Here is a 26,132-nt window from a genome sequence, read left to right as displayed (position 1 = left end):
AAAGTCATGAGTCATTGTCTGAACTGGACCAGCTCCTCTCTTCTGCCAACCACATCAATGTTGCTTTCACTGCACAGGGGCCAAGCTAAGCACAGACAGGTTTCTTCCTTGCCTGGAGCACTTGCCCCTTCCTCTTTCCCTAGCTTGAAGTTGGCACATTCCAAGGGCTCCTTTTAGTCTGGCCAGACCTAGTCACCCCATTTTCTTTCTTGTGCTCAAATTGTACCAGACTGCCAGCACAAAAGAACTCTTTGCCCCATGTCTTTTGTGTTAGATGTGACCCTTCTAAGCTCTAACTTTCTCCTTAAGGCCAGTCTTAAAAACTAACCTCTCAATGATTCCTTTCTTGGAATAACAAACAAACAAACAAACAAAAAAGCACTCAAACCTAGTTTCTCCCATAAACGGAAAAGCAGCACAGAAGGCATATGACTTTACTCTTACATTAATCTGTATTCGTAATGCACAGGCCACCTGCAGTGGTTGGAAATGAGTTCAAAGCCCTAATGCAGACCAGTACCGGAAACCTCTATGGAAGTTCCAGGCCAACACAGCTCAACTTTCCCACGCAGCAGCATGGAGTTTCCACCCCAGGCCAATTGCTCTTTCAGAAGAACTCTCAAGAGCAAAAGTTACCAGAGACAGCACGCCCTCCGCCGCCCAGCAAAAACGGACTCAGGCTGAGTGTGCGTATACACACACAGAGCCAAAAACACAACACACACACACACACACACACACACACACACACACACACACACACACACGCAGCTCCAGCTTGGATACAAACAGTCCTAGGGAGGCCCCGCCCCCTGGGGGGTCTCCGCCCCGCCCCCCGCTCTCCTCGCCCCTCCCACCCAGAGCCTCTTCTCCTGTAAGTTAGAGGTTCGGACCATTACGTTCAGCCTCAGTAGACTCTCTTCTCTCACTGGAAGAGGGAAATTAAGTGCAATTTAAAGACCTTTATAATATGATTCTGTTAATAATGTGCCACTGGTGGTGTCGCCAGAGTCCGGCCCCGCCCCGCACCCGCGGCTCCACCCACAGACACCACCTGAGGCCCCGCCTCTCGCGTCATGAAACCCCGGAGGCCCCGCCCCCTTACGCCCACGACGCCCTGATGCCCCGCCCCGTGTGTCTTCTCCCGGCGTGAGGGGCGGGGCTGCGGCTGCGCGCCGTGCGGCATCCGCGGCGGCCGTTGGCCGTTGGCGCGGCTTGGGTGGTTGTCTTGGAGAAGCAAGATGGCGGCGACTACGGCCGCGGTGGTGGCCGAGGAGGACACGGAGCTGCGGGATCTGCTGGTGCAGACGCTGGAGAACAGCGGCGTCCTGAACCGCATCAAGGTGCGGCGGGCGGCTGCGCTTCCGCCAGGCCGGGAGGCTTGCGGGGGCCTCGCCGGGCGCGGGAGGCGGGCGCGGGGCAGGGAGGGGCGGCTTGGGCTGGGCGCGCGGCCGGGCGCGGGGCCTGGGCCCGAGTTCGTGGGCCCGCGGCCTCCCCACGCTGCACCTGCGGCGACCCCCACCCCCTCGTGCCCGCCCCTGTCTTTTACACGGTAGGTGAGGGACACTTCACGTCGCGAAACTGACTTGTAATTTTGTGGGGTTTTTTTTTTTTTTTCCTTTTTCTCCTTTTGAAGGCTGAACTCAGAGCGGCTGTGTTCTTAGCACTGGAAGAACAAGAAAAAGTAGAGGTAAGAGATCCCCAGACCTTGATCGGACCGTACTTCTTAGTTGAACGACTAACCGGGGATAATTGTGACCGGTTAAGGATTGTATTCTATATATTCTGCGTGTTGGGGTGGCCTTCAAGTACCACCGTAGCTCTGAGCGTAGCTAAATCTCAGCCACAGGGGTTGCTTGAAGCCGGAGAGTTGTGGCGGGGTTACTCTGAACTTAAGGGATGTACCATGGAACCTTTATTCACATTCTGATTGGTCCGTTACAAATCTGAACATTCAATTAGTTTAAAAGCATTTCTCATCTTACTTATTCTAAAAAAAAAAAAAAAACAATCCAGGAAGACCTGAGTGTTTAAATGATGAAGTCCTTCTGTGTGACAGACCTGCCTCCCACCCTCCCACGGTTGTGGGCTTTTAACTCTTTAGCTTAACTTAACTCCCTCAGCCTCTTCTTTAGCCGTTGTCTCTACGTCGTCTCTTCTGTTGGCTTTTGGCGGGGCTAGATCCTGTTTTCCACAGCTCAGAACCCCATATTTCTTTGCTTTCTAGTTATGCAGTAATGATCGTTTGATCAGCCACTCATTTCCTTCTCCTGTTTCTGCATAAACGTTACCAAGAAAAAGTCACTTAAGCATGTGAACCCCAAGTCACGGGGACCGGGAGCTAACTTGAGCAGGGCCTTGGGGGCACCCATCTGGTCACCTTCTCTTCCTTTTCTATTGTCTTTTCCTCACAAGGAGATAGAAGTCACTAGGTCCTACCTTGGCGTCCCATTGCCGCTACCCCCAGTCTGTCAGGCCAGGGGAAGCTCACCTGTGACTGTAGGTCTATATTCCATCTGCTTAGTGTGTATGTATAGCCCTGCTTTAGAAGAGGGTCTGTCTTGCCAAATACACTTCGCCTGGGTTTGTCCTCCGCGTATTCTCATGCCCTTAATCACGGTATCTTCGATTTCTCTTTTGCTGGCTCTTTTGAGCATAAAAGTGTTTAATTGCTCTTAAAATAGTTTCTTTTTTTTTCCCACCTGCTTTAGCAGCCAAGTTTTGAAAGAATATGTATATCTCATGCTGTTTTTTTATTACCAGGTAGCCCTGACTCCATTAAAAATTTAAATATGCCATACCTGAAATCCATTGCTACAGTCAGGAAGGCTCCTTCAGTCCTCACCTCGCTTACTCGGTCACTGCACCGCCTGACATTAACCCCTCTTTCCTTTATGGAAATATTTTGACATTGGGAACCTTTTTCATTTCTGTTTTCCTCAGTTTCTTTCCCAAGATCTCTTTCCTGCACAGCGCACGTGAGTTGCCGGCACCCTGTCTCTGTAGCTTCCCCGCGGAACTTTAACACCGCTACTAACTTCATCCTGTACCTTGAGTGCACGTCTCCCCTGCTGAGCTGAGAGCTTCAGCTAGAGTGCCTAACAGACAGCCTGGCTTTCCGGAGTTCGCCTGCCCCGCCCTCACCCGCTGTCTCCTGGCCGAGCCTGCCTGCCCACCATTGCCTTAGCTCCGGCTTTTCCAGAGTGGTATTTCTTCTCGTCATGTCTTGTCTCTCAGGTCTGTGTTTGTTCAGGTTGGCCATTTGTAGTACATAACCTGGCTTTGTCCTTCCATTTTCTCTTAGTTGTTTAGTTAGCTCAGTGTCATAAATTCTCTAGACCGTGTCCTGTGATTTTCCTCCTGCTTGTGTTTTAACTTGAGGTATAATTGTTTCTGTAAACTCTCTTTAAGATGTCAGATTTGATAAACTAACATTTACAGCACGTGAGCAGCACAGCCGGGAAGAGAATACAGACAGCCTTTATAGTTTCCTCACTTCTGTGCAAGCTGCCTTCCCCAGCTTGATCATTTCCAAAGCCATACAGATGGGAAGATGTAACATGTGCTTATGTGCTTTTGTGTGTGTGATGTCTATTATTCAGCATAATGCAATATTGTGTCTTTTTATAAAAAGAGTTTATTATGTATACAGTGTTCTGCCTGCACATTCACCTGCCCACCAGAAGAGGGCACCAGATCTCATTATAGATGTTTGTGAACCACAGCATGGTTGCTGGGAATTGAACTCAGGACCTTTGGAAGAGCAGCCAATGCGCTTAACCTCTGATCCATCTCTCCAGCCCTTAGTAGTGTATCTTACTATGCCATTTAATCCTGATTTCATGATCATTCCTTTAGTCACTGAGTGGATAGTCATAATTTGCTTAGCCATCTCTCCTTAGATGCCGTGTTTGGGCTGTTGTGAATGGTCATGTCCAGATCTTTGCTGGGATCTGGGATTTATCTTGAGAAAACACCTGAGGGTGGAATGACAAGCCAGCATGCTGGAGATGAGGCAACCTAAACAAACAAGCCAAACCGCCAAGCCTCCCCACAGTACCCGTGCCGTTCTGTACGCCATCCATAGGCGTGGGGCTGCTTAGGAAGCCCAGCACTTACCACAGGCTCAGTTTGCAGGGAGTAATTTTCACTGTGTTTGTTCAGAGCTGTAATCAAAATAAATAAATAAATAAGTTGAGCTATGGCCACACAAAGACATCTCATACACTACTGATTTGTAATTGCAAATGGTCTATATCTAAGATGATAAATTTCAAATTGTATGTATTAGACATATAAACAGTTAAAGTAAATTTAATACCACACATTTCAAAAGCAGTGCAGTTATAAAATGTTGAAGGGCTAGTGCTATAGCCAGGTGTAGCATCTGGCTTGTCATATGCCAGATCTTGAGTCCAATTCCCAGCAGTGTTAGAAAAAAAAAGAAAAGTTTAAAAGTTGAAATAAATGTTTTTGTGTATGATTTGGTTTTGTTTACTTGGAAAGTTGCTAAATAGCAGGAAGCAAATCCTATACTAAGTAAACAGGTGTGAAATGGATTTTAAAACTATGATTTTGTCAAAAGCGATATTTGCGTTCTTTTTATCTTTGCCAAAATAAATAAGTTTGACTGTTGGCACTCAGCTTGGTCTACTCTCCTTTCCAGAGGGTGTGCTTTCCACTTTTCACTTCTCACCTGCTGATAATAAAGTTCAGCTGTGGGAGAGGGAACTCTAATGTGCACTTTTTACTATTGGAGGGCAAACAGATGATGCTTAAAATATTTCTTTTTATTTTCAACAGAACAAAACTCCTTTGGTCAATGAGAGCTTGAAAAAGTTTTTAAATACAAAAGATGGTAAGATGTTATTCTTGTGTTTATTTTATCTTCCTCTGAGTTTTAAACTTTTATCAGTATTTGGGGGACTAGTCTTGACTCTTATGACTCATGCTGGCCTTCCTGCCTGGTGCTGTCCACACCGGCCTGCCTGGCTCCAAGCTGCCTCACACGCTAAGCGTTCTGGGCCCCGGTGGGCAGTCGTTAGCTAAGCAGGGAGTATAGGAAGTGAAACACTGAACCTGTTTATGAAATAAACGTTGCCTTGCAGTTGCAGATTGATGACCCTAATGCAGAAAACAGAAAGATTGCAGTGTTCATACTGAAGTTAATTAGTAACAGAAGAAATGTGTGATTTAAAAGACTTAGAAACCTCATTTCCCCACAGGACGCTCCAGTTCACAAGGAAACTGAGCGTTCTGTGGGCCCTGTCCACATGCCTTTCTCTTGATCTTCAGGTCGTTTAGCGGCTAGTCTCGTCGCAGAATTTCTTCAGTTTTTTAACCTTGACTTCACCTTGGCTGTTTTCCATCCTGAAACTAGCACGGTAAGAAAAATGGTTTCATATCTACCCTGTGAAGTGTCCGCAGAGTGACTAGCAAGCAGAACGGTACTGAAGCCTGACACTTCACAGTTGTTTGTGCTTTGTTACTTTTGTGTCTCCTAGATCGTTCCTCTCAGGGCCCCCAGCTGCTCATGTCACTTGAACCTGCTGAGGAAGGGGTGTGACTGTAGAGCCCGCTCTGCTAGGACCCGTGCTTTGTCCTGCAGCTGTCGGGAGACGTCCTAACAGTGCATGCTCTGTACAAAGCTGCCAAAGCTCAGTCACTACACACTTAGCCTCCTTTAATTTAAGGATGTCTTAAGTTTCTAAAATACTCCCTTTAAAACCCTGCTATATACTTCCTACACCTCAGCCTTACTTCTTCTTTAGTTTCAAGGTCTTGAAGGTCGAGAGAACTTAGCCCGAGACTTAGGTATCATTGAAGCAGAAGGTACTGTGGGCGGACCCTTGTTATTAGAAGTGATTAGACGCTGCCAACAGAAAGAAAGAGGACCTGCCAGTGGGGAAGTAAGTACCCTTTGTCCTTATTTCTTATGCTTTATTGTAGTAATTGGTACTTACTTGTAATGGAGTCAGTACATGCACAGTGAACTGAGATTTGCATAGAAAGAAGCCACTGTGTATTCCTGGCTGTCCTGGAACTCACTCTAAAGAACAGGCAGGCCTTGAACTCAGAGATCTGCCTGCCTCTGCCTCCTGAGTGCTGGGATTAAAGGGCTACTACCACCCAGCGTAAGAAGTTGCTCCTTGTAACAAACTGAAATAGACTGAGGTGGCATATAAACAGTTTAGTGAAAACTAAAGTGTGCAGGTGTGCTGTGCGCCTGTCTAGGTGGGTGGTCCTGGCTCAGAACGTCCTGCTGTCCTTGACCATGTGTCACTTCAGCATCCGCTGCCTGGTTTCTAAAGTGACAATGGGAACGTGAGAATAGCACTTAGCGTAGAAGGCGTCCCCTGCTGCTTGTTCTTCTTATTAGTTGAGTGTGAAACGCGGCTGTACACACAGTAAGTTTTGAACCTAGCAGTGTGTGGTGGTGCACGCCTTTAATCCCAGCACTCAGGAGACAGAGGCAGGCGGATTGCTGTGAATTCTAGGCCAGCCTGGTCTACAAAGCAAGTCCAGGACAGCCAAGGCTACAGAGAAACCCTGTCTCAGCCCCCGCCCCCCACAAAAGTTTTGAACCTAAAGGTTTTTAAAAACCACTTTTTAAACTATGTGTATGGTTGTTGTGCCTATGTGTGTATGCACTGTGTGTGTACAATGTTCTCAGAGACCAGAAGACGGCCGCAGATCCCCTGGAACTAGAGTTAGTGTTGTAAACAGCCATGTGGGTGCTGGGATTTGAACCCAGGTTTTCTCCAAGAACAGCCAGTGCTCTAAACCACTGAGCTATTTCCCTAACCCTTCTAAAATTTGAGTTGTTTGTTTGTTTTAACTAAGCTTTAAACTGAGTTGCTGATATTACTTCCTTTTTTTTGTTGTTTTGCTTTGTTTGTTTGGTTGGTTTTTCGAGACAGGGTTTCTCTAGGTAGCCTTGGCTGTCCTGAACTCACTTTGTAGACCAGGCTGGCCTTGAACTCACAGCAATCCGCCTGCCTCTGCCTCCCGAGTGCTGGGATTAAAAGCATGTGCCATCACGCCTGGCCAAATATTGCTTCTTTTTAAAGTTTTCTGTTTCGTTTTGTGCATCATGTGCAGGATCTCTGTGGTGTAAGCTGGCCTTGGGTTCATACTCCTCCTCTGCCTTTCTAGGGTTCAGGTTACAGGGTCCTGCTGTCAAGCCTTGCACAAATGCACACTTTCTTACCAGCAGTTACTTTCCTTACCTGCCGTCTGTTTGTTGTGCAAGTCTTGCTGATAGGATTGCGATCTGACTTGCACTGGCACTCACTGTCTCTACCTAGAGACGCTGTTGTCCATGCTCGGCTCCTCAGCGGCTGCTCCACTGGCAGCTGGAGTGTGCTCTCAGTCCCAGAGACATTTAGAGACTCAGAGTCTGAACACCAGCTGTGTTAGGACACAGTAAACAGGTGCTCTGGGCAATCACGGAGCAGGGCTTAAGAAAGGGTCCTGAAGGAGCTCAGCTGATCGAGAAGATAGGATTGTACAAGGGATCCATGGTTACACATCTCCGGTTAGAAAGGGTAGGAGGAACATTCAGAGTACAGCAACTGTCTGATGCTGAACTCAGTGACGCTACAAGCTAAGAGTCTTCAGCAGACCAGACAGATAGTTGTATCTTCAAAAAGAAGATGCTTTGCTCTCCAAATTGCAACACTATGAAGTTGGGTTTTTCTCTACTTTTTGCTAGTTTTTTTTTTTTTTTTTAATAGGATTTATTAGTGGGTTTTGGAAAGGAGTTGTTGGCAGGAAGGGGTGGGGGTGGGGACATGTATATGAACAGTGCTTTAAGATCAGGAACTCAGCAGGGTCTAGTGTCCATTTTTTCATGTCTATAATTCATTACTATTTTATTTTGTTACTTTGAAAGGAAATGTCATAATGAAAATTAAAAATTATAGCTTTTTTTGATCCTAGACTTAGATTGTGGATAAGAAAGCTTGCTAGATGTAGATTGACTCATCGGACTCAGTTTTGCTGCTTTTCATCAAAACGGCATTTCAAGCTTTTGTTTTAATTATTTATTTAGTGTTTGCGTGTGTTCAGCGGACAGCTGGGAAAGTTGTTCTCTCCTTGTGTCATTTGGGTCCTAGGGATGGAACTGTCAGGGCTGACAGCAGGGCCTTTACCACCAGCCATCTAGCCAGCCCTAAACTGCACTTAAAGCTATGGGGTTGCTAGTGTTCATCTCAGCTGTGGGTGATTAAAAACACCACATGTTTTCTGAGTTTCTCTGAGTGAGTGCCCTCCTTTTGGCATCTTTGGCATCTACATCTTCATCTCTTCTAGAAGCATCCATCCTCCCAGTGGCCTCTTCAGTCTCTTCAGTCATGCTGAGTGGTATATTTAAAAGCTACAGTGATTCCAGCATGAGATTGGCTAAGTCTGTTGCCTTCTGATTCCATGCAGCTGGGTAGCCTGCGTCTGGAGTGCTGGGGAGCAGCAGCACTTTAGACTTCAGAGTTTTGCAGTTTGGCATGTGTCCGTAGACTTTGCCAACCGAGCAGTTTCAACCTGAAGACGTGAGCGCGTGAGCCCTGGATTGGGGGCTTCAGATCAGGGATGTTCAATTCATCCCATACTCAAGCCAAACTGAACGTAGTCCTTGAAAGAGACTGACGCCTCCTTGCCTTTGGTTTTCTCATCCTGTTGTCCACCTTGCTCGGCTGTGGCCTGTATGTATCACTTATGGAGCTTCTTGGTTTTCCAAGGTCAAAAAGAGGAGTTGAGAGTTTGTAACCCTGCATTTCTCAAAGGGTCTATGAGTCTTAAAAGGCAGTGTGGAAAGAGAAGAGCTTGAAGATGAGATGTCAGTGCTTAGCCTGGGAGCTGTGTTCGCTCAGGCCAGGGAGTCTCAGGGCAGAGCCGCGAGGAGCAGCTCATTTTCCTGTCTAAAGAGTTGTAGAGCTCCTGTAGCAAAGCAGCGGTGTTTACTGTGCACGCTGAACATGTGGCAATGACAGGTAAGTTTAGGGAGAGGTTTCTGTTCAGACCACAGTGATGGCGCAGTGAGACAGATGGATCCCATAATCACTTAGGCTGGACCAGAACAGGTGCTTTAATAATGGTGAGGTGGGGGTGTGGGGGGCTGGGTGAGGGAGGCGGGGAGAACTAGTTTGAAGGGAGCCTGTTTGTTTGTTTGTTTGTTATATGTGGATCAGAAGACTCATCTCTAACCTTGATTAGCTTTTGTGACTAATTGTTGTTAACATAAAATGAAACAGGGAAGCGAACCCAAATCAACCTTTCAGAATCCAGAGTCATTAGTGTTGGTTGATTAAAAAAAGGGGGATTGGCCTCTGGGAAGCCATGGTGGAAAGTTGGACCAGGTATACCACAGTGTAGGTTGGGTGCCCAGTTCAAGGTGGCTGAGGGAAATACTTCGCAGGTAATTCCAGTCGAGGTGTTATATTTGTGTATTCAAATTAAATGAAAATCTAGAAAAGGTATTTATGAAATCTGTCAACATAGTGTTCTTAAATGTTGAAATTCCTTAAAGTATTATCGGCATAGTCCTGTTTTAGTTTCAGAGTTTCACTTTAAGCTGTGATTTTTAGGGGGCACTGGATCTGTCTGATGGGCATCGTCCATCAAAGTCACCTGAAGGAAAAACAAGTGCAAACTCCTCCCCAAGTAAGGTGAGTCTCTGCTGGACAGAGAAGTGGGCCTGGGCCAGTCTAGACCTAGGGCTCTGCTCTTTCTTCTCACCTGTTACCTGTAAAGTTTCTTTTGTAACAAGTCTTAAAAGTGTCTTGGAGGGGCTTTTCCCCTTTTGATTAAGTTGGTTTTGTTTTGTGTTTTTAATTTGCTTCCTTTCTGTCATTGGTAATATTTTAATTTTGTATCTCAGAGACAGGGATACTTGGAATATATCTGTATTGCACCAATAGAAAGCATCACTCACTGTGCATAAACTCCTAGCTGGGGAGCAAAGGTTCCAGAATGTAACATGTTGTAGCTAAGCTTTGTAGACTTAGGTAGATGACCAGATTTGGAATCATGGTGGTATTGAAATATTAACTGTTTTTGACAGGATTTAGAGGGACGTGTACTATGGTTAGTGTGCGAGTATGTGTGCGTGCGTGCGTGTGTGTTTGTATGTGTACTCTATTAAAGATAAGACTTGATTTCAGGGATTCTACATGAAAGAAAAAAATTGAACAGAACACTTGAGTTTATGATCAAGGATGGAAAAATGATTGTCTCCCATAGCTGGTTAGCACTGTCCTGATTGGCCTACTTGGTCCTATGAGATAATGGGTTTGCATCACCTTAGTCCACTCAGGTGGCTGGCATGAAATGCCACAAACTGCATGGTTTATGAGCAGCAGACACTGATTCCTACTCAGAGGGGCACTGGCAGATTTGGTGTCTGATGTGAGTTCAGTTCCTGGTGGTGTCTACCTCATGTAGTGGGAGGGAAAGTCTTTAATCTCATGCACAAGTGCTCCATACTCTTGCTTAATTATTTCCCAAAGGCTCCACCTAATTCTATCATTACCTTAGGAGCTGGAATTTCAATATAATTAGGTTTTTAGGAGAGGGCTAGCATAGTTCTGCAGCTCATTGAAGTTCAGCATTGCACTCTATGGCTCTTCCATAGGAATAGAAAGATGATGAGCAGTCCATCCAAGCACAGGCTTCCTGTGGGTTGGGGTGGGACATAAATTGTGTAGATAAAGCTAGTATCTTAAATCAGGTGACCTTTGGAACTTGTGAATGTACTGCCAAGTACATCTTTGCTAAGTGTGTAGGCACAGCACACTGCTGTTACTTAGGGTTGTTCCTTTTTACGCTTTGAAAGCCAAAGAAATTTCATATTTGTAGCCAGCAAGGTTATTGTGTTGTATGGCTCCCCTGAGACAGCCAGGCCTTTTCAGATGTGGAGTATTTAAAGATGTTTTTCTTATCTTGATGGTTATAGAGAGCTGTAACCCTAATTGACAGAACAGGTCATGGGTAAATTTTACAAATTCCTTCCACAAAAGAGCCTGTGGAAGAAATATATTTCACACAACAATAGAATTAACCATTATTCCAGAAATACTTACCAATGCTTGAAGCATTGAGCTGCTTGGAAATCTACTCTTTAGAAATTTTTTTAGAAGTGTTACTGACATTCCATGAAAAGTCTATCCTCAAGAAAAACCACAGTAAAATCTGTTAACACATGTTTTATTCTCTCCATATTATTTTTAAAATATTTATTTATTTATTATTATGTATACAGTGCTCTGCCTACGCATACACCTCCAATCCAGAAGAAGACATCAGATCACATTATAGATGGTTGTGAGCCACCATGTGGTTGCTGGGAATTGAACTCAGGACCTCTGGAAGAGCAGACAGTGCTCTTAACCACTGAGCCATCTCTCCAGCCCCCCCATATTATTTTTTAATATCTAAGAGTTATGTTGATACTCCTAAGTGTTGTGAGAAATGTTGCTGTAAGCTGTTAGAGAAGAGCAGTCATGCAGGCTGGTGTAGAGGAGAGGGCTGCCACGCTGCTGCCGCCTGCCATCTTCAGGGTAGCCTCCTATGTCAGCAGCTGCCTTAGAATAGTCCCAAGACCTTACTAGCTGGCTGGGACTGGGTTGGATTAGAATACACCTTGCTTGGTCACTTCAAGTACAATTCCATTACATACCTGAGGATTTGAGACTGGTTCTCCACCTCTCCTTGCCGGCCTCCATGGTCCCTCATCAGCCTTATGAACCACAAAGAGAAAGCCTAAGAGTGAGGGACCCTGAGTCGTAGCCAAGGCTTGGATTCAGCCTTTAGGAACCAGCTTTGTGGGCTCCTGGGGAAGGTCAAGCAAAGTGTGAACAAGCCCTCAGCAAGTGGCGTGGGATTCACTCCAGGCCAGTGTGAAAGAAGCCAGGCTGCACACGCACTTGCTGATGGGCATATAGCCAGTGCCTGTCACTAACTGGGAGGGAGCCTGTTGGAAACTGGTTAAAGCACAGGTGGGCATTCCAGGAAGTTTTGAAGGCCTTCCAAAATAGCAGACTTTGGACAGGAACATGTTAAATTGTCCATTTACAGATACTGTCTTTATTAGTTTGGTAATGAGTTAGTTTATTTTAAAGATCTATATTTTATGGTAAAATGTCATTTTATTCTCATGCTCAGATACCAAGGTATAAAGGACAAGGTAAGAAGAAGACAAGCGGGCAGAAGTCTGGTGACAAGGTAACATGCATGAGAGCAGAAGAGAAAAGCAGCCTTCCTGAGACAGACCTCAGGCTCTGGGGCCTCCTGCCGGCCTGCATTCTAAACTTTCTTTTTAAACATGACTGTCAGCTATTAGCAGACCATGAGAGCCAGACCTAGTGGCCACAGGCCTAACTGTCACCTAAGCTACCTGAGAAGAGGGTGAAGGAGGACTGCAAGCTCAAGGCCAACCTGGGCAGTTCAGCGAGATCTATGTAGAAATAAAAAGAGAATGCGTAGGGCGGGACACACTTGAGTGCTGGCCGAGCACGGGGCTGGCATGCACTAGGCCCTGGCTCAGGCCTCAGGCACAGAAGAGCGTGGGTGGACATAGACTCTGGCAGTCTCAGCCAGGAGAAAGGAAACAGCTGTACGTGGAATGAGGCAGTGATGTAGTATTCAGCTCTGTGTGGAGTGATACACAGACATTTTCCCAGGTTAAAAACTCATAAAACAAAGGCTTTAAAAACAAACAAACAGCTGGGCGGTGGTGGCGCACGCCTTTAATCCCAGCGCTTGGGAGGCAGAGGCAGGTGGTTTGAGTTTGCAGCCAGCCTGGTGTAGAAAGTGAGTCCAGGACAGCCAGAGCTCCACAGAGAAACCCTGTCTCAAAAAAACCAACCAACCAACCAACCAACCAAGTCTTGAGTGTTGTAGTGACTTCAAAGGCAAATTCTCTTTCTAGTCATTATTTACATATTGTTGAAAAGATGCTCCATTGTCCAGTAAGTACTTTCGGGACATTTTCATAGTGAAGATTACTTTGTTTGCACTCACATTCTAACTGGAGAGGTGGGGCAGCCCTGAGACTATGTAAGGGTAATAACCTGCGGTCTGTAGTGTTAAGATTAATTGAATTGGTTTTTTAGATTTATTAACTTAGATGCATGTTTCATAGTATTGAGGTTTTTATAAATTTACTAGTGTCTTAAATGTTTAACTTAGGACATTTTGAGTAAGTTAGTACATAAAACCCACATATACTGAGAGACATGGCTTTCACTCTTACTGTGACACAGCTGTGCTGGGTTGATCCTAGCCTCGTGTGCTCTCTGACTTGAGGGGAGTTGAGAATCTTTTGGCCCACCTCACAGTGGAGCCTGTAAGTGTAGCTCCTGCTTCGTTGCTGTGCTTCCTGAGCCACACTGTCTCCTCAGGCACCTGGAGTCCCTGCCTCTCCTTCTCCTGCTTGTTTCTGAGTTGCTTCTGTAGCCAGCGTGGAGCTCAGCGTGGCCACTTTCTAGCCTTCAATCGTAGCCAAGCCCTTCGCTCTTTCTTCCTCTGCCTTTTTGCTTTTCCCTCTGCATGCATTAAGTTTTCAGACTCCAGAACATTCTTAACAGCATAAGATACCTAGTTGCTGGTAGTGTTTCTGGTTACACCCACCAGAAAGCCAGAGGGAGCCATTGCTTTGGCAGGTGAGTGCATGCAGTTGCTAGAGCCTCATCTGTGTGATGGCAGACATGCAGCTTGTGTGCTGTGTCTGTATAATTCAGGGGTGTGAGCAAAAACCAGGAAGGGCGTGTTTCCATTGAGCTCTGGAACTCTTGAGACAGGCACAGCTGTGGAGAGGCCCAAAGCCCTTGTTAGTTCTGGGAGTACACTTTTGAGTGATTCCCATGATATGTCAGTGTGGCCATGCACAACCATCATCCCGGTACTCTGGAGACAGAAGCAGATGATTGCATGTCTGAGGCCAGCCAGGGCTACAGTACTGAGACTGTCTCAAGAAACCAAAAAGCAATTTTTAAATATGTGTGTGCGTGTGTGTGTGTAAGTGTAACTGATGCGTAAGGTTTTAGTTTTGTTGTTAGGAAACAATAGAATGGACAGGCTCAGAACAGAGTGAAAGTTAAATGGGAAGTAGCTCTTTGATGAACGAGACATTGGCTTTTTTACATTTAACTGGAGTGTGTGTATTTGTGTAGTTGAGTGGGTAGCACAGTGCACATGTGGAGGTCAGAGAATAAGTTGAGAATGGGTTCTCTCCTCCACTGTATGAGTCCTGGGGATGGGGCTGAGGCCGCCAGGCGTAGGCATGACTCTGCCTGCTGAGACTTGTCATTGGCTGCAAAGGGGGAGGCTCAAAGCCATCTGCTGCAGCTCTCAAGGCTGTGCCTGAAAAACAAAGCAAGATGTTTTTATTTTTAATACTTAGCCTCAGTGCATCCTTCCTCTCTTCCTGCTTTACTTACTGGCAGTGCTGCAAGGTGGGGTGGGGCTTTAGGGCCCCAGGTGTGCTGCAGGTCGCTGGACTGCTGAGCTCCGCCCCAGCTCTGCAGGGAAGTGCTTTCTCCTATTTACTCACGACACTGGGTGAATGGAGGGTGAGCAGATGGAGACGTGCTTACCTAGTAGCCCTGGGGTCCCTGTGCCTTGAGCTTCTGGACTTGACCTCTTGGTACTGGTCCTGCAATGGGTCTGAGCTGCTAGGGGCAAGAAGGCTGGGGTACCTGGACCATCCCAATCCACCTTGTAGTAGCTCTGGAAGGCCCTGCTTCTGCACAGTGTGTCTTAGATGACGGGCAGCTGGTGGGGAGAGGGTTTCTCTAGACACACTGAGCACTTTAACGACTTGTCGAGAGGCTCTAGGATTCTGCAGTACTAAGGCGAGCAAATTAAACTCTGTAAGTGCAATGCCCAATTTAACTATAGTAATATTCTTTCAGTGCTTCGTTAGTAAATATTAGAAATAGTAAAAGTGAGCTTCATAAGTCAGGAATCAAAAACTGCCTTTGTCAGATGGAGTCAGAGGTGGGGTGTTAGAGTCCTATGTGAGGAAAAGAAATAGCAAGTAGATGTAAAACTAGAGCATTTTATCTTCTTATGAACAGTGCACACTAAGTTTTTACTTTGGAAACACAAATTATATTTCCCTTTTTCCCCGTCAGTGCTGAGAGTTGAGGCCTTTGTGCTGCCGAGTCCTGTTACCATTGAACCACAGCCAAGTCCTTTTCAATCCTAAACACGTTACAGAAGTGATTCAGATGTTTTTGGCTGCTAGGCAAGCAGTATTTTTCATTGTGAAACCTTTCTCCGATGTTCATTTTCTAAACGATTGAATTTTTGGTTATGTCTTTTATTAGAAAATTAAATCTATACTAAAAATTTGAAAAACACTCACTTATTCCTTACTCCCTTCTCTTTTCTGTCTGTCTGTCTCTGTCTCTCTCTGTGTGTGTGTGTGTGTCTCTCTCTGTGTCTCTCTCTTCTCTCTGTCTCTGTGTGTCTCTCTCTTCTCCCTGTCTCTGTCTGTCTCTCTCTGTGTGTCTCTCTCTTCTCTCTGTCTCTGTCTGTCTCTCTGTGTCTCTCTCTTTCTCTCTCTGTGTCTCTCTCTCAGTATTCCTTCTCCCCCTTTCCTTCTCCCCCATGCTCATTTAATAAACCTCATATATTAAAAACATTAAAAAAAAATTCTTATCATAATTTCCCATACAGTTTGTGAGCCCTGAGCTCCATTGAAAGCAATGGCTGTATAAAGCGCTGTGGCTAAGTGTTGTATTATAAAGCGCTATGGCTCTCCTCTACTTCTGTATGAGAATATAAGCTGGAGCTCGAAAAAAGCGGGGCCTGTTGTTTTCTAGTCTGAAGGCTTTTCTAATCTCTCTTGGCTTGTGTAGTCTTGCCTGGATGATGGTCTTTCCCTTACAGGTGGATCGCTCTGGTAGTCCGTGCCTCCATACTCAGCAGACACTGGCATCACTTGTTTGTCTCTGTTGACTAGCTCCTGAGGGGCTTAGGAGTTTATTTTGAGCACAATTATAGAGCTGATTATTTTGAAAGTTTGTTTTTGCTTCATCAATAGAATTGTATGTTTAGAATAAAATAAATAATTCTGTTACTTAAAAAATGTATATGTTGCTGGGCATAGTGGTGCATGCCTGAAATCCCAGCATTCAGGGAGGCAGCGATAGGCAGATCTCTGTGAGTTCGAGGCCAGCCTGGTCTACAGAGTGAGTCCAGACAGCCAAGGCTACACAGAGAAACTCTGTCTGGAAAAAACCATAACAAAACGTATATGCCCTGCTATAATGCCCTTCAGGAAGCTTATCTTTCTAAAGTGGTCCTTGCATCACTAGTAAGAGTGTCCCTTAAACCAGACAGATGGTGTCTGTGGACAAGCACTAATCACTGTACTCTTCAGTGACCTATAATCTGTGTGCGGATGTGAGGAGGAGAACATGTCCTGGAACCACTGACTTGTGATGGTGCTTTGTGTTTGTCTCAATCTGCTTCCGTCCAGTTAAACATTTTCAGCAAAGTCCTAAAGAAGACAGTCACCGTCAAAGACTCTGTGAATGTGTTTAAATATCATTAAGTCGTGAAGACATTTATTTGTAGGGCTTTTGAAAAATTTTTGAAACATTTTCAAATCAGAAATTGAAACTGATGTGAATTTCATTTAGATATATGTAATCATACATCTGTATTTCACAGTATCAGGAAAACTTGCAAGTTGCAAGGTAATTTTTAGAGTATTCAAAAGTTTCCTATATTGTTTCAAAGGATGTCTTGTATAATTTATTTTTCCAGACATCTCTCTATGATGACTAGTTTATCCCTGTTGATAGCCCATAGACTCTATAGCTATTGTCCAAGGCCCCAGAGCTTGTCTAGAGTATGTCTTGCATCTGGCAACCACCCAAGAGCTTGAGTTTAAAAATGTGTGTGTCCTAAGACATGCTGTGCTCTCTGCATGCGGGAAGACAGAGCGTCACCTGCGTAGCACCTGTGCTGCCCAGCGCCTCGCCTTGCTGCTAATCAGCTCTGTCCCAGCCTGTTTGTAACTCAGTGTATGCATACTGACCTACATTTCATTCTTAGGGAAGTTCATATCTTAACAGCATTCCCTAAGATCACTCAGTTAACATCCAGTTCTTCATTTCAGATGAGTGCCTTTTTGGAGCAACACAGGGCTCTGTTACACTACTACACTCGGTAGCATATAAAGTCAGTCCTTGGAAGTCGTCCTTTTCAGCCCACGTAGATGCAGTTTGATAAAGCTAAGCTAAGGGTATAAGCTGAGTAGTAAGAACTGACCTCAGCTGGGTGTAGGCCAGGTGCCTGTAACCGCAGTCACTGAGATGTAAGAGGCGTGGAGATCAAGTTCAAGGTCATCCTCACCTGTCCAGCAAGTTCAAGGCCACCTGTGCTATATGAGACCTTGTCTCAGAAAGAGGAAAGGGGGGCTAACCTGATGTTCATTTTACCATTTGCCTACAGTTACACTAATGCCTTGTTTAGGCTGTACACATCCTGCATGTATAACCTGAGTAGTCTCCGTAACTGTCAGCCATTGCTGTTGCTACTGGCATTATTTGTTGTTGTGGTTGTGGTTATTAATATAGATAGAAATGTTTTTGGACTAAAAGAGGTATGGCCAGGTATAGACTAAAACTATGCTGTAGTCATCAGGGTAAACCAAGCACTGTAATAGTTCATGCTCACCTTACTTTCCATCAGTGGGGCAGGATAGGAATGCTTCCTCAATAGGAATTCTTAACTTTGGTTTAAGTACGTAGAGGACTTATATCCCCGCTTGTGTATATTACAAGGGGTCAGGTCAGTAGGTAGCTCAGCAAAGCCTGGATTAAGGTAGTTGTTGTAGCCAGGGTCTGCTTTTGGAATGTGAGCGTTCAAAGACCATGCCTCTCAACTTGAAGCCTTATGTGGTGTTGGACAGAAACCGCTCTCCTTTCTGATGGATAGTGCACCTGTCTTCTTAACTTCAGTGCTCTCCTGATTGCAAGCTGGAGGTACATTAAGGTATTTTATGCAACAGGGACATACATAGAGGATGAGAAGGGGAAACTGCTTATGGAGGAGGAGGTTGCTAAGGGAGACAGGCATGGTAAAGACATCATTAGAAAGGAAGGGAAGGAAGAAGTGGGAAAGCCTAGGGCTGTACTGCAGTTCCTGTTGTTGAGAGGCCAGACACAAACGCCTGCACACACATCACACACACACACACACCTGCGTTGACTGTTGCTTATACTATCTTAGAAGTTCTGTCACCAAGAGGACCTCTCTCTCTTTAGAAGTCCAGCAATGAGACCAGTCAGAGTGAGCCAAGCGTCTCCTTGTCGGAGCCTAGGAGTAAAAGCAGCCTGCACTCACTAGCCCACGAGACAAGAATTGCGTCCTTCTTAAACAGCACTGGAGATGCCAAAGACAAAAGTGGTCTTTGTCCAGACGAAGATGATGTGGAAGAAGATTCTTTCTTTGATGATCCCATTCCTAAACCAGAAAAAACTTATGGTTGGTAAGTAGGCGGCGGTGGCTGCTGCTTCAGGTTGTCTGACTCAGGGTTTAAAAACAAAACTTCTAGATGCTTTCACTTTTTATTTTAAAACTAATAATATGCTAATAACTTTATAATTATTGAATCCATAAATCTGATTTTGGGTCAGTAAAGCCTAGTATGTTGTAATGCAAGAATACTGAAGACACCAGGTAAGAGCCATTTCAGCAGATACGCCTGTATATCAGACCCACCGTGTCTAGGAGCTGTTTCAGGGTGCAGCAGTGAGTTCTGACTCCTGCCGCGGGGAGCCGACCCTCTGAGGGAGTCAGGCAGTCAGCAAGACTCAACCTTACAGTGGACACAGTGCATGATGGGCAGTGCTGTGGGTGCAGGCCCTTGTCAGCTTCAGGAGCTCACCAGAGGTGGCTGGAGTTGGGGCAGTTACTTGTGGAGTGCCCCCTGAGCCAGCAGCCACAGGAAGAGAGCAAGCCACTTGGAGTTTGGGTTCGCATCTCTCCCGAGAGAGGAAGCAGGATGTGTAAAGGGGACACAGTGTGGCTATAGAGGGGAGAGGGCTGTGTGAGATAGGTGGGTGCAGTGAAAAGCTGATCACAAGCGTGTGACTTTCCTAAGATTGGAAGCCCTGATGTCGTGACCCAGTATGCAGCCCAAGCAGATCCTGGCTGCTGAGCCAAGTTCATGCAAGGTTTCCAGACTGTTGATTCCTCGGGAGCAGAGTGGTAAAGTGATGGAAAGTAGGTGGTTTAAGGTTAATTGCAAATGAATTGGCAGATAAATACAGAAACCAGGTGATAACCAGGGTGGTTCTCAAGGTTCTAAACTTGAATAATCAGGAGATTAAAGCCCATAGTGAGAGGTGGAAATGGGGAAAGCTGGGTCAGATGGGTGACACGAGAGTTCCGAGTGGTGACGTGTTAGAGTCCAGGCGTTGGTGGGCAGGATGTGCAGTCTGTGGCGAGATTAGGGATAGCCTGCACTGGAGAGAGCAGTGAGGGATGCGTCAGGGCACAGGGAATTTTGAAGCCAATCAGTAGGCAGGGAGAGGACAAGAAGGGCCAAGCACACTTGAGCTCAGTGAGGTGAGGAGGCTGAGGAACTGGGGCGGGAGGGACAGGAAGCAGCAGCTGCAGTGACATCTACTGGAAGTCACCCACTGAGGTTAGCCACATGGAGGCGAATGGTGACTCTGGCTGACAGTTTGTTGGATTGGAAATGTGGCTGGTAAAAGGGTTAAAATGGGGCTGGCGAGATGGCTGAGAGGTTAAGGGCACTGACTGCTCCTCCAGAGGGCCTGACTTCAATTCCCAGTGACCACATGGTGGCTCACAACATCTATAATGTGATCTGATGCCCTCTTCGGGCCTGCATGTGTATGTGCAGGCAGAGCACTGTATATATAGTAATAAATAAAAATTCTTTTTAAAAAAAGGTTAAAATAGATCAGGAAGTATTGGAATGAAAGGATTAAAATGACAATTCCTGGTGAGTTATAAAAGGGTACAGAGAATTGAGGTGTGGAGACTTAGACAGCATATGGGTCCAAGAAACCTGGTGAAAGGGGGAGAAATTGCACTCAGGAGACAGAGACAAGCGTATCGCTGTGAATCTGAGGCCAGCCTGATCTACAAAGCGAGTCCAAGACAGCCAAGGCTACACAGAGAAACCCTGAACCGCCCTAAAAAAATGGGAGGGGTGTGTGTGTGTGTGTAAGGGAAAGCCTGGGTTGGTATAAGGGAACAAAGAATTCCTGCAGTGCTGTCCAGTGGTGAACGCCATAGAGTTCTCTGCAGACCACTGAATGGAGGTGTCCAGTGTACGCCCTGATGGCAGTGCCTGGGGAGTTGTGCGTGAGCTGACTGGGATGCATGCAGCTGTGGACTGAACACCCCTGGAGGTTAGAGGGGCCCTGCTGCTTCCGGAACAGTATGTGTGTTTGAGACCTAATGCTCACTGGTGTCTGGGAGTGCCTTCTCAAGGAAGTCCTAGATGGTGCAGGAGTCAAAGGTCAGCTTGGCTTGAGAGGTAACGAGCAGCTTCCAGTGCAGGGCGCTAGAGCTTCACTGACAAGCTGCCTGTCTGGGTCCTTCACTGCGGTGGACCTGCGGCCTGCACTGCCCTCTAGGCACCTTTATGATTCTCACCCTGTAAAACCCTTTTCACTTCCAGCCATTGTGTACATATAAATCTTCTTTAAGTTGCTTTTTTATGTGTACAGAGTAAAAGACTAGTGACAAGGCCTGAAATTGTCATTTAACTGTCAATTGCTTCCTCTTAGGAGAAGTGAACCTAGGAAGCAAGTGGGAAGTCTGGCCTCACTGTCTGACAAACCCCCCTTAAGGAGCGGTCTCAGCTCCCTGGCAGGAGCCCCGTCCTTAACAGACAATGAGAGTAAGTACTTGAATACTCTGTTCTTTTTCTCCAAATAACTGTAGTGTTGCTGCTGGGATAGTACCATGACTAAAAATAAATTGAGGAAGAAAGGGGTTATTTTAGTTTACAATTATAGTTCCTCATGAAGAGAAGTCAGGGCAGGAACTGAAGCAGAGGCCACAGGAACACTGCTCGCTGGCCTGCTCCCCGGCGCTCACTCAGCCTGGTTTTTGGTGTATCCTAGGCCCACCTGCACAGTGAGCTGGGCCTGGCTACAAATCAAGAAGATACCCCAGGCTCACTTCACAGGCCAGTCTGATGGAGGCTGTTCCTCAGTTGATTGTTTAGTCTTCTTGGAAGATTAGCTTATGTCAGGTGGACAAAACCCAAACAAAAAAATTAGCCAATCCTAATTTTAATCAGTTGCACAATATGTTGTTGTCATTTTTAATGTACTTAGTATTCTCTACCATTGAGTTCTTTTTTTTTTTTTTCTATGCTACTAAACTATTTTTAGGAAGCTGACTTTTTAACTAGTTTAGACTATTGATAGTTATAAGAATAAGTACACAGCTATGGCTTGATTTAGAATTACTGAATTTTATACAGAAATGATGCACATTCAATAGAAACCATACTTCAGATGTTCGTCTGGTGTCTCTCTGGCTGCAATATGCATGCCCCTCTGCTGCGTCATCAAGCTGCTCAGCCACAGGGTCACTAAGGAAGGCAACGAGTGTGCTGCAGCATGCTGCTGCCCGCCCGCCAGACCGTGATGCTGTGGGGAGGCATCTCTAGTGTAGTGTAATCTGTATTATTGGCACCTTAGGATGATAGTGAGATGCTGTCCCATTCCAAGGCATTTGTAATCTGTAAGGCATGTCTCATCGACCTTTAAAGAAGTTCTCAGAGTGATTTTTATAGGAATCTGTTGGCTCTGTTTCTTAATAACTAAACTTTATTAAACAACCCAACTAGCTTACACAAGAAGGAAAAAGGTTAAGGGACAAAAGAGTGAACCTTCCGGTATCCGTTCCATGGGACGGGTCCTTAGGTGTCTCTCTGGCCCCCCCCCCCCCCCCCCCCCCCCCCCCCCCCCCCCCCCCCCGTGATGGGCCAGCCGTTCCGCTGCTCCACACACGCTCCAGCCCAGGCTGAACTTGTTCTCTCCTCCCCAGCTACCTGAGTCACATGGGAAGGGCGGTCTCCTTCTCCCATTGAGGGTCAATTAGAAAAACAATAGTCCAGGTGAGGTTCCCTGGTCTGCTTCCTGAATTACAGGCCCAGGATGGCTCCACTCAGTCTGTCACAAGGTATTCATGGGGTGCCCAAGGGTAAAGCCCACCAAGACTGCTCCCACCTGTGACAAAGCTTAATCTTTCCCACAGGAATCATTCTGCTGTCAGGGGCTTGCCTCTGATGTGCCTTTTTGTATGGCACGGAGACAAGAGATTGTAAGCACTGTGTAGGCTATCCAGCCTCCTGCACTATGCCATCCTATCTCATCCCATCCCATCCCCACCCCTGGGACAACATTGCCAAGTCTTTAAAAAGCCTGTGTGGCCTTCACCGAATTACAGCCCGTTCAGTGTTGAATCTGCAGGTGTTGAGCATCAGCAGTTTCCTGAAGCAGATCCCGCCGGACTACACAGAATTGGCTTTGTGTGTGGTTTTATTTTGATGATTGTGAACTAATAAAGAATAGTAAAATCTGGTTTCTCGGGCTGGAGAGATGGCTCAGAGGTTAAGAGCACTGCCTGAAAAAATAAATAAATAAATAAATAAATAAATAAATAAATAAAAGAGCACTGCCTGCTCTCCCAAAGGTCCCGCATTCAATTTCTAGCAACCACATGGTGGCTCACAACCATCTATAATGAGATCTAATTCTGGCCTGCAGGTGTACATACAAATACAGCGCTCATACACATAAAATAAATAAAATCTTTAAAAAAAAAAAAAAAGGTCTGGTTTCTGTCCATAGCACAGGAACCCTTTGCCGTTTCCCAGTAAGAAATGCCCAGGGAATGGTGGTGCGTGCTCTGGCTTCCACTGCTTACAGTTTGTAGGTTTTTCTAGGTTTTTCTGTACTCTTAGGGGTGTTGCTGCCCCATCCGATGGAAAACTTAGAGAATGTTGTTCTGAGCTCCTTTGATGCAAGCGTTCTTTCTGTCCACAGATAAAAGGGGAAGCGCGGTCCTGAAGGATCTGAAGTTGGTTGGTGAGAAAATCGGATCACTTGGGCTTGGTAACTAGATTTCAGTCTTCCTGATTAAAGTCCACGTGCAGGGCCTTCCTGCTTCACACAGCAGGTGTTAAGGGGTTGGCCTGTGTCAGTTCAGCCAGTGCAGGGGGATGGCCGTCACAACAAGCTGGACAGACCTTTGCCTTGCGGTGTTGAGGCTGTAGGAGGCAAGTGCCCGTGGCCGGGGCTTTCATGGAAGACCTCAGAAGAGGCTGCAGCCAGACCTGGTGACGAGTGAGAGGTTTCAGTTGCGCGTGGATAAAGTTGGTTCAGGAGACAGGTCTGTACTCTGGGTGCTGTGAGGACAGGATCCAGACCACAAGGAGTCAGCCTAGTGCAGGCTCAGGCTTGTGAGAGGGCAACTGTGGCTGTTGTGTTATCTGGAGCAAGTGTAGGTAGCCAGTGTGCACATAAGAAAATGGTGCAGCTGGGGCTCTTGGCCATCTCCTGTCCTCGTTTATGGATATGATGGGATGCTAAATTAAGGGCCCTGTTCTGAGAGCACCGGCCTCTGAGGGTTTTAGACCACTGCTTCTCAGGCAGGCTGGGGAGAAAGTGCCATGCACGCTGTGCACCTGGTGAACTTGGGCAGATCATGGGGCAGGTCATATCGCCTGTATTTGGCCAACCACTCTACATAGTGCACAGGACCCAGGTGAAGAAGGATAAAGAGGTTGTGTGACGATCCCAGCTATGGCCTGACGTGGAGTAAACTGTGCCTTTCTTTCTCCTCTGTTAAGCAGGGCCAGTAACACCTACCTCACTTTGAAGACTAATTAGGATTGAGACATGTCTGCACACCTATAATCACAGTACCTGCTTCAGGGAGCCTCAAATGCTGCTTTCCTTTTTATGTCACTTTGCTTGCCATTTGCAGAATAGGCGTTGTCTGGGCTGCCTGGACTCTTGTTCCACACATGGCCTGAGTCCTGGTGACTGCTGGCCAGCTAGGTGGGCCCACTCCAACTCTTTCTGCTTCCTCCCCATTAGGTGTGGTCACACCTGCAGGGATTCTTTATCCTAGCACCTCTAGATTTTGCTCCCTTCCGTGACTGTGACACTTCAGGTGCTGCTCTGTCCCCTTCCTTCTGACATGGTGTTTCACTCTGGGTGGTTCACCTGGTGCGAAGCCTTTGTTTGGGCTCCCCTTCTCGTTGTTGTTATTCTCAGAGTGAGGGTTCCCTGCTCTGCTGCTAAGGTACAGTTGCAGATGAACCCTCCTTTGGAGATGTCGGCTCTGACTGGAGGGAGTACAATGGCAGGCCCCTGCTTCATTTTACCTCTGCTGGCATTTGAGCACACCTCGGGTTGAAATCTGGGTATTCGTCCAGGGCACACACAGATATGACTTGATCAGATTCTCTAGAAATGAGTACTCTGGTTTAGTGGCACCACAGCACTCTGTTAGAAGCATGTACGACGAGATTCTGGGTATTGGGAGGAGTATAGAGTTGGTACTGGCTTCAAGCAGGATGTCAGTGGTGTGCACCTCTCACCTAGGAAGAAATTGGTTTTATTCTTATCCTGAGGAAAGGGCCTTGTTCTGTATTACAGATAGAAGCTTGATGTGCCACTCAGGGCCTTCAGTCACTGTGGTACCCTTGGACATTATTCATACATCATTTCAGTGGGGATTGGATTTCATAGGAACAGTTTAAAAATACAGCTTTAGAACACAGTCTATTTTAGTTTGACAGAAATTAAAAATAGGCAATTAAAAATAGGTGTGTAGTCTTGTGGCACACACCGTTAATCTTACTGTTTGGAAGGCAGAGACAGAGGCCAGCCAGGCTACACAGTGAGACCGTGTTAGGTAGGCAACTCCTTCTAGAGATTAAAACCCAGCATGGGGACTACAGTTAGGATAGTATACTGAGTATTTGAAATTTTCTAAGACAGTAGATCTTAAGTGTTCATACCACAAAATTAAAGCAAAAAATGCATCATTTGTTGCATTAATAAGCTTTACTGTGCTAATCATTTTACATTGTACATGTACGTAAATGTGCATGCTGTATAGTAAAGGTAAAAACAAAAGTTTACAAATGGAGTGCTTACAAACGGTTTAAAGCGAGCCAGGCGTGGTGGCGCCCGCCTTTAATCCCAGCACTCGGGAGGCAGAGGCAGGTGGATCGCTGTGAGTTCGAGGCCAGCCTGGTCTACAAAGTGAGTCCAGGATGGCCAAGGCTACACAGAGAAGCCCTGTCTCGAAAACAAACAAACAAACAAACAAAACAAACAAACAAACAAAACCAAACAGTTTAAAGCAAGAGAAGTAAACCGTAACAAATTCAGGAAGGCAGTGAGTTCAGGCTTTGCGAGTGCCATGTAGTCTCCGCACATATTTTGTGGTGTTTATTTTGTTTTTGTTAAATATTTATTTATGGGCTGGAGAGTTAAAAAGCACTGACTGCTCTTTCATTGGAGCTGGGTTGAGTTCCCAGCATTTGTGTGGCAGTTCACAACTGTCTGTATAACTCCAGTTCCAGAGGATCTGATAACCTCTTCTCTCCTCCAAGGGCAACACTCATACAAGTGGTACACTGACATACTTGCAAGCAAAATATGCATACACATAAAATAAAGATTATTTTTTAATTATTAAGAAATATAAAAACCACTATTTAATAGCTCATTGGCTTATATTGGTCAAAAGAAAGAATGAGTGAAAAAAACAAGTGGTAGGCTCGGTGACGGGGATGAAGGCTTGGGCTGAGGCGGATGTCACAGAGATAAAATGAAGATGATAAGAATCACTAATTTAATATGTGCTCTGTTAAGTGTGTTCTTTTCACCACATAAACTTCTAGAGCACGCTAACTAGGAAGGCAGAGAGCCTCTGTGGTAGCACAGTAGTCAGTGTCTTGAGTTTGAACTAACTACATGTATCAGAAAGCAAAGGAGTGGGCTGCGGCCGCAGCTTCCTGCTGTCCTGATGTGCTCTCCTCATCTGTTGGGACTCAGTGACTGGTCCTTAGAGGCTTCAGTGCATTATTAGCTGCCACCATTGTTTGT

At 46.0% G+C, this 26,132-nt stretch overlaps 2 protein-coding genes across 3 annotated transcripts in view; both read left to right on the top strand.

The window, feature by feature from the left end:
• The window catches only part of Mpc1 (mitochondrial pyruvate carrier 1), a 363,284-nt gene that overhangs the window by 242,659 nt on the left and 94,493 nt on the right, over positions 1-26,132 (top strand). The gene's annotated exons all lie outside the window — the stretch shown is intronic.
• Positions 1,182-26,132, top strand: part of Cep43 (centrosomal protein 43) — a 29,003-nt gene continuing 4,052 nt past the window's right edge. Inside the window, exons 1-10 of one of the 2 annotated variants that reach the window (XM_051164214.1) lie at positions 1,182-1,343; positions 1,637-1,690; positions 4,804-4,858; positions 5,296-5,384; positions 5,772-5,909; positions 9,582-9,662; positions 12,157-12,216; positions 18,276-18,499; positions 20,778-20,890; positions 23,052-23,120. In XM_051164214.1, coding sequence (XP_051020171.1) covers positions 1,242-1,343; positions 1,637-1,690; positions 4,804-4,858; positions 5,296-5,384; positions 5,772-5,909; positions 9,582-9,662; positions 12,157-12,216; positions 18,276-18,499; positions 20,778-20,890; positions 23,052-23,120 — 985 coding nt within the window. In that variant the 5' untranslated portion in view covers positions 1,182-1,241. The remainder of the gene's footprint in view (positions 1,344-1,636; positions 1,691-4,803; positions 4,859-5,295; positions 5,385-5,771; positions 5,910-9,581; positions 9,663-12,156; positions 12,217-18,275; positions 18,500-20,777; positions 20,891-23,051; positions 23,121-26,132) is intronic. The other variant, XM_051164216.1, reaches the window with a different exon arrangement.

The sequence above is a fragment of the Acomys russatus genome, chromosome 21, assembly GCF_903995435.1.
Source record: "Acomys russatus chromosome 21, mAcoRus1.1, whole genome shotgun sequence".
Classification (NCBI taxonomy): Eukaryota; Metazoa; Chordata; class Mammalia; order Rodentia; family Muridae; genus Acomys; species Acomys russatus.
Note: the sequence above shows the minus strand (reverse complement) of the source record. Positions and strands in the feature narration are given on the sequence as shown.